Source organism: Cupressus sempervirens, chromosome 2, assembly GCF_028749045.1.
Source record: "Cupressus sempervirens isolate cs-2001-9-10 chromosome 2, ASM2874904v1, whole genome shotgun sequence".
NCBI classification, from domain to species: Eukaryota; Viridiplantae; Streptophyta; class Pinopsida; order Cupressales; family Cupressaceae; genus Cupressus; species Cupressus sempervirens.
Genome location: NC_143119.1, coordinates 90,308,990 through 90,318,085, shown reverse-complemented (window position 1 = coordinate 90,318,085; position 9,096 = coordinate 90,308,990). Strand labels below are relative to the sequence as shown.

At 33.5% G+C, this 9,096-nt stretch overlaps 1 protein-coding gene across 1 annotated transcript in view; it reads left to right on the top strand.

Annotated features, from left to right (window-relative positions):
- Positions 1–2,991: 2,991 nt before the first annotated feature.
- Positions 2,992–9,096, top strand: part of LOC149571173 (seryl-tRNA synthetase / serine-tRNA ligase) — a 46,856-nt gene continuing 40,751 nt past the window's right edge. Inside the window, exons 1-2 of the mRNA XM_089812736.1 lie at positions 2,992–3,304; positions 3,896–3,966. Of these exons, the coding sequence (XP_089668862.1) occupies positions 3,172–3,304; positions 3,896–3,966 (204 nt within the window). The 5' untranslated portion in view covers positions 2,992–3,171. The remainder of the gene's footprint in view (positions 3,305–3,895; positions 3,967–9,096) is intronic.

Here is a 9,096-nt window from a genome sequence, read left to right as displayed (position 1 = left end):
AGTACACAAATAATACAAATATGAAAAATAATGATGGAAATAAAAAAATAACTTTAAATTTGAAATACAAAAATGCCAAGAACCATTACCAAATTGTAGGTCAGGCCTTAAGGGTATGATTTGCAATTTTTTTTTTGGCTCAAATTGGACTTTTTCCCAAGGCAGATAAATATATAGTCAAAATTTGCTAGAAGGGTCAACCGGATGCAATGACAAGGTTCAATCTTGTTGAAGATGCTCCCACAAAATGTTGATCCTACATTTGAATGATGACCCTCCAAAGGTTGAAGCAAACAAAACTCTCCAATGATTGAAATAAACACTCATTTAGCTCTAATACCATGTAAGAATTTGCCTAGGACAATTAATGTAATGCCAATATCTAGAAGCTCGAGAGATAACACAAGAGAGACAAAATAATGATCAAATGACAATGGATGAGTACATCATAGATGTGTTTGAATATATATGCAATGCATTCTAACTAGAAGTGATGATATAGATGAGCTATCAACTATGCAAGGTGTAAGCACATGTCCACCAAAGGCAGATCATCCTCCGCTGTGTAATAAAGTGTGTACAATAATGAGAGGATGATAAGGTGATAAGAACACAAAGATATAGCTCACAAACAACGAGGCATGAGACAACAACTATGTGTGAGAAAATTTCTCCTACACCATGCACTCAAATAGAATGCAAACTCCTAAGTGTCCCAATGACAACTAAAATCAAAATACATTATCCTAAGTAAACTTAAACTGGTAGTCGCATGTTTCTATGCATGCAATAATGAGCCGATAGGAGATTTGATTTAATTTTAGTTTTATTAATTATGGAAGTAATAAATTGTCTACACTAGATCACTAACCAATAACTAACATGCGAATTTTGTTAAATTAGATTTTAGAAAGATCAACAAAATTATTAATCTGATTACCTAAAAAATAATAATCACCAAGGTAATGGTTTTTTAAAATGTGCATGTTCTAGAAATGACATATCTCTTATTGCGGTTTCTTTTTACATTATATGAATGACCAGTAAGGTAACCTTAGTTCCAAAAATCATTGATGAAATTGATCTTTGTGTATAAATGGATCTAGTGACATAGTTGGCCAACATTACATTTAAATGTGTTAGAGTTTCCATTATTTACCTCTGTTCATAGTGACTATACCTCATTTATTTTCCTTACAAAGATGCATAGAATTCAACAAAATACTACTGCATATAATCTATTCTTATGCATTTGTTTAGATGAAGAAGATTCATTATGTTTTTTGATGCAGAGGAATCAACATTGGAACTATTTTTAAGGAATTCAACACTACAGTGGATTATCTCTACATACTTTTGAATAAGATCATTTCCAAATTTGTAAAACTTCACATTTCTTCATTGCCATAAAACGAGCAAAGACAAATTGTGTTCTTCAATATCAATCTTTCACATTCCTCAATTCATATATTTCATCTCAATGTTCTCCCTGTAGCCAAAGTCCATTTCTACTCATTCCCCAACTGTCATACTCTTTTAAGCGTAACTTCAATCTTGAAGTTTTCTCAACTTGCCAAGAACTTGAAGGCTTATCCAAAATCACAAATTTTCTAATAAACTCAAACCTTCCATTTGAAGCAATCAAACATGCATTATGGTTTCTAATCCAAACCATTTTCAACCAAAATTTTAGTATGAAAATATTTAATGCCTATGATTGAATACAAATCAATTTTGATGCTCTTCAAATAGAGTTTCATTCCATGTTTAAATCAACCTTCAATCTCAATCCTAGTGTCCTCCAAAATGAAATTTGAAAAATATATTTGGTAGTAAGAATATCTGCTCCTAAAATTAGTCCAATAGTATGATTTGAATTGTTCACCAAAGGCACTATCAATTTTAGAAATTTTTAATCCAAATCATCTCTATGTGTTTATATCCAAATCGATACCATAAACCCCCAAACCATATTATGTTATGGTAAAAATCTAAAACTACATTAATTGGGAATTGATTCCATTCGCAAAGCCCAATTAAAATCATATTTTCTTTCCAAACCAATTTTAAATTGATATCATCTAAATTTAAATGCATATAAATCCCCAATGTTTGAATCCCCATACATCCTTCAAATCTTTAATATAGTAGAATCACATCACATTTAAACACAGGATCCAAGAGAATATATGGTAATCAATATTTACCCACAAAATGTTCATAACAATACACATAATCAATTACATATAACAATAGTAGACTCTTGGCATTGGTTCATATGCTAATGAACAAATTCTTGAAACGGTTTAAACTATTAATGTTGAAATATAATCCAATACTGATAATGCATATGTTGATACCGTACTTCTATCAATCACATAAAAATTTAGAATTGAATAAGGTTGGTAGATTGATACCTTAAATTGTAGACTATCTTCCATACATTACATACAAACCAATAACATGAAAACTAAAACAAAGAATACTTTACTAATATGAACAATTAGAAGAATATGCCAAATTATTTCACTAATTTGACATGACAGGTGAAATGGCCATGTCACATATATATACATATATATAGCTTTTGATTGCAAGACATATTCACAACAAGTGTAATTAGTAAATACATAATTATGCCAACCACAATCATATGAACAAAATCCATAAACCGAGACATCAACAATGTATACCCTTTTTATTTTGTTTGAAAAATTTAGAAATCTCATAGAAAACAAAATGCATTGCTAATCACAAAAACAAGATCCGAGAGGCCGATTTCGAAGTTGGTGAAGTGGTGGAATATATATATATATATATATTTTTTGATTAATTTTACTTTAACGACTTTTTGCCAAAGTTCCGGCGGTCGGCACTACCGGCTGGTATAGCGGGAGATTACGAGTGGTATCGCGGGGGCGACAGGGATAATGACTGGTTTAGCGGGGAGTTGTGTACAGTATTAAGTTCTATTGGCTAAACTAATCAGCTGTATAATGTTTGTTCTTTACCAAGGGGGAGGATTTTCTGCAATTGCCGTTCACTGCAAATGACCTAGTAAAGACGGCTACTTTAAAACCCCCATTCCGGTTTGGATTCTCGCTGTCAACACGACCCCCTGTATTTGCCTTCTTGAGCTGCACTCGCTTCAGAGGTTACAGATTTTTCAACATGTTGGACATAAATTTGTTTCGAGAAGACAAGGGACACAACCCCGAGCGCGTGCGGGAGTCGCAGAGGCGGCGTTTCGCCAAAGTGGAGGTCGTTGATGAAGTCATTGCGCTTGATAAGGCATGGCGTGAACGTAAGTTTTTTCCCGCTATTGTTGCAATGGTTTCTCAGGGATTTGCACATCTGAAAATTTGGTTGCTTTTATGCTCTGTTTTGTTGGGTTAACTCTTGTGTTTTTACGCTTTGTAACGGTATAGCACGCCAAGTCTGTTAAATGTAGTGCTCTACTGAATTTCACATATGTATCATATCGCTCGTGGCTCCTGTCTAGGTCCCGAATCATCCATTTGACTTCAGCCTCTTTGGCCGTCTTTTAGTTATAGTCGATAGGGTTTGTCAGCATGACAGTAAATACGTGTCTAGTTTTCACTGCTGTGTTGGTTACCAAAGGCTTCTTCATTGATCATAAGATGACACTGAGGTTGAAAAGAATGATTTTGTCCAGTTGATCCGGACACTTACATTACATGTTGTAGATTCGTCTTGTTTTCTCACTTTGTGTTAGATTAAATCTTAGACTGTTTTACCGAGCTTGGGACTATTTGGTATTCAACTTTAAGTTAGATTTAGTTATTTTTGGCAGAAAGTTTTTAATTCCTGGTTGGGATTTTGACGTTTGGTTTTGTGTTGGACTTGGTTGGTTTTGTGTTATCTATCACTGCAGGGCAATTTGAGTTGGACACTTTACGGAAAGAATTCAATAAGATCAATAAGGAGGTTGCCAAACTGAAAATCGTGAGTAAATTTCAGTTCTTATTTGGTGATTGATGATGCAGTTTAGGGTTAGTTTAAGACTTTTTGAGCACAGGCTAGGGTTTCTGAATTTAACTATGCTAAATCTAATAGGTAAAAATAAATAAGATTAATGCGTGGTTAATAAGATAAATATTCTAAAATGAAAGCACATTAAAGTAGTAACAAAAGATCTAATTGGAGTATCAGTTGTATTTGTAGATTAGAATATTACATGATATAGGGCTAGTGGAAAATAGAGTTGACAGGATGGTAGTGATCATTGTTTTTGCTTTTAGAAAACATTTGCAAAAGGTTTGTCATTGTGCGCTTTCAAGTTGGAGACCAACCATATACATTCATGTTGAGTTGCTTTGCTGGAAAGTGGTAATATTCTTGTGCCATTGGGAGCTTTGAGCAACATTGCAAACCATGCTTAAACAAAACTGAAGTTTTACCAGTCCAATCTTTATAGGGTTTTGAAACCTAGAATGCAACAGAGATATCTGTAAAACAAATATCTGAATTTTCATCTAGAATGCAACTGATTCCCAAGTAGCATCCTACAACATTCTATACCATGCTTGCTGGTGTTAGTTCATATTTAGTTCAACAGATATTTTAAATTGTTACATGAAGGATTCCCTCCAACGAGTCAATGAATTCAAATGTTTGCCCATGATGCTCAAACATGGTCCAGGAAGTGGAGAGTTAAATCTAGATTGAAGCATTCATATTGCACATGTGACCATTCAATTAGAGAAGGAGATGTAGCATCCAGTTTTCCCGGGTCTTAATTAACAACTAACACACTCATAGAAATACAATCATTACTTCATTTTCATAGGAAGACAGATAAATTAGTTTTCGTTCATATGAAAGAGATTGACGGTTAAAATTAGTTAAACAAAATTTCTTAACTAAGAACTTAAATCACCATCAAGGAATTTACTATAGAAATTAAAATCCACATACTATGGAATTTGATATCAAAAATCATTGTAGGGATGCTTCTGTAATTATCTAGATTAGTCCACAAATACCATTATAACAAAATCATATAACGACTATCATTCAATACCGCTATATCAAAACCAAATGATGATTACTATCAATTACCACTATATAATATTAGGGCATCACAAACCACTGTATCAGTTAGAGCTTCAATTATCACTGGATCATTTAGGGCATTAGATACCATTGTATCAATTAGGGCTTCAATTACCACTGGATCATTTAGGGCATTAGATACCGCTGTATCATTCTTTTCCTTCCGATTTCTTAACTATGGCAATAACTCAAGATTAGAAAATATGCTCATATTCGATATTCATATAAATGAAAAACAATCCATAAATCTCTCTCTCTCATCTAGGTGTAAAATAACTTAACAATGAAATAATTCAATTAATCTTACCTTCTTTGCATGTACACCATAAAAGTGATAATACATGTTTTTGACAAACAATTGAATGTATAGCTTATCTTTGTTTGTTGTACATCCGACAACTTGGGGAGAGGTGAAACATTGTCAGGGGCTTAACCACCCAACCTCGGACCAAACTTTATTTCCCCACACAATCTCCAACGAGAAAGGCCCTCTCTACTTGGAATTGGACTTGGAACATTTGTCATCTACCGAACAATCCTGGTATCTACACCACTTGACTTGATAGTAGGAGATTACAATAACATGACCATGCATGAGCTATTAAATGATAATATTCTAGATTAAATGTATAATATTCTAAGTCATTACAGACTCCATCTCACCTCTTCACCCTTTTCCATGGCTATATAGCCGATGAATCCTAGGTGTTCGGATCTCAGAGTAATCAGCTCTGTTGATTATTCATGAAGATTGCATACATCCAACATTTCACAATCTGTGATTACTTGGTTATGTTCTTTAAAGGTTTCAGAATTGATTGTTTAATTCTAATATCCATTGGCATAATGATTTATAGACCCATACTATGTTTTTCTTGGCTTTCACTTGCCATGACAAGCAAAATTTTAAAAGAGGATCAAATCTATAATATCAAACAAGATATCAAATGTAAGCAATAAACATACAAACATATTGTGAACATTTGAAAAGGCTGGGTCAACATATACCATGTCATGTAAGAGCTTGTTAATATTCAAAGCGTTACCCAACAAGTATCTTTGGCTTGTACTACTTTTGTTGAAGCCTGTGATTCATCTAGAATGAATACTTGGGTGGCATCTTCAGCAATATTGACTCCATTAGCTTGAGCATGTGAATCCACAGAATCCTGCAACCTTGTTAGCTGATTGCTTAATCTTATTTTCCGTCTTCTTACATAAGATAAGGAGGCATCCTCTGAATTTGATAGAGAGCTGGAAACGAGAAGGTGGGAGCTTGTGAGCTTGCTATACGAAGGCAGAGGAGAAATGTATGTCATACACAATCTTAGTGGGAATCTAACTTGAACTTGGAAGGCTGCAACCATGCTAGCTTGAGCTCGATTTCTGTACAATGATGTTCTTGGTGGGACAAAAGTACTGGTTGATATTTTGAAAAATGGTCGCTTAGACTAGGAGAGAAGGACTTTGGCTCACGGAATTGTATGAAACCAGGTGCTAGAGATGACAAAAAGATAAAGGAAAATGTAGTTAAAAGAATTGAAAAAAAGGGTTTACACTATGCTATTATGGATATAATATATATCTCCATGGCAAGGCAGACGAGAAAATAAAAAGGTGTTGGACTTGTCGGACTTCAATCATGGCTATAGTTACAAAGAAGATTCGTGCCTTCTTGGCTTCCGCTAGTTTAAAAAGATTATAAACCATTCGAATTCCAAGCATTAAATTGATTCAAAAAAGAGAAGGAAAGAGAATAAAAAAAGGTTGGAAGAGAAGTTGGAAAGATTATAAGACAATTCGAATTGCCAAATATTAAATCGATTTATCATGCCAAGTGTTAATCAGTTAAAAACAAGAATATTAAATTGGAAAGAATAGAGTTGGAAGATTATAATTTGAATATTATAATTCAAATGTTATTATATTTTGAATATTTTTATAATCTTATATGTACATGTAAACATCACTTTATTAAATTATAATGGTGCCAAATCATTTTTATATTTATATGCACGTATATAAATATTTATTGAAATGATATGATGAAAGATCAAAAATCTTTTGACGTATGTTTTATATTTCAACTACATTGTTTTAATTAAATTATTTTACATTTTAAATTATTTATTTAATAGCTCATGCGGGTCCCACAAATGTATCCTGTTTCAAGTCGCTAAGTCCTCAACCCATTTGCCCAGTGATGGTGATGCTTCTGCCTAATTCTTTTCTAACAATGCTTCCACTCTTCCGACGTGTTTCTTGCAAGCAAATTCCCCGCAGTTAAATTATATTATCATAATAAATTATTTAATCATAAATAATCGTAATGGTTGACCATTTTCTCAATTCCATGAATTCGTGATAAATGATCAACTAACTTGTTATCTTCACTTGAAATTATAACGACTAACCTTCTTACCATTTCACAGGATTATAACCAAATTAACTGTCAACTGACTTCATGTGAACCTCAACGCCTATATTTTAAATTAGGTCAAAAATTGGGATGTAGTAGGAGATTTCCTCTTCTAGCAAGTTCATCTTGCGTAACTGCTACAACTGCTCTTTCTTCTGCCAATTTCTTGGTCCTAAAGATGGTCTGGGTAAATCTTTTCTTTTGTCAGCTGTTCTGCCTTAAATATTAGGTTGAGGACTTTACCCAGACATCGAGGATTGTTTATCTTCAGACTTGAAAGAAGCAACATGTACAACCTGCCTTATGCTGTTGTATGTAACCTATTTCTGGCTGAAACTATCTGCTTATTTTTGTCTTGATTGTGTATTTAGCTGACCATCTTGATTATCTAGGTCTTTTTGTTTAGCAATATGAAGAGTTCCATCACCCACATGGTATTCTGCATATGAAGGAAGTTCTTTATCCCAACAATATACCTTCAAATAATTTCTTATATTCTCTAGGTCTAACCTTGACATTCATCATATCCTCCTTATCAAGATTTATCATCCAACGAATTTGTTTCTCTCTTAAAACCATCCTTATTTTCAAAGGCGTTGAAAAGTCTTTCCAATGAGCTTACACTTGCTGGTCTCATACCTGTGATTAATTTAAATGGAGCTTTCTAGTTTGTAGTGGAAGATTCAAATTCCCTTTCTGTGCCTTTATTAGGAGGCATACATGTATTGTTTGGTAAGTTGCTTCTTCTATACTTCAAGGATCTCATCAAGTTGAAGAATTCCAGCTATCTATCCTTGTGTGCCATTTACTTGGGTAATACTGATGTTGCTTTTAAAAAACAAAATCATTTTCGTAGGATGGCAAGATCGCAACTCTTATAACATTATAAGCCCTTCTAAATGTAGGAATATATACATCTTAAATTGTGTTAGGAAGTCTTCCAATATAATACAACCAAGGTTGCATGGGTACTCGTACCCATGTACCCACATACCCTAGTGTACTAGGTATACGTATCCTAAGTACGGGGTACTCGTTGGAGAGCATCATGGCTAAGGACCTTGATTAAAATTTCTGATTTTTTTCTTCAGTTTTTTGTTTCCATATCTGCTTGTTGTTTATCAAGCTTAATTCAATACCTAATCAATTTGAAACTTTGATACAATAATGATTAACAATAAACTTTATCACTGTTCAAGTCAGAAATTTATCATTTGCAATATGTCATGGTCATATGATTTATGATCTTCCTGTTCATGTTTAAAGTCTGCCTTCTCTGTTATGCATCTAAACATTTATCATATATTATTATTACAAACATAAAGCAAATCTGGAACTGAAAACAATACATTACATTTGCAAACTTTATCACTGTTCTTGTTTTGAAAAACCATTGTCATGACTCATAATTTCAGATTTTCTATAAAGTTTGACACACCCAAGTACCCCCATCTCCTATGATGAAAAATAGCCGTACCTATACCTGTACCCTAAGTACCCCAAGTACGCTAAGTACTCCCGTTCCCATGCAACCTTGAATACAACTTATTGGGTATTCACTATTTCCAGCATACAAACTCTATGCTAAGTAATTTGTGTTG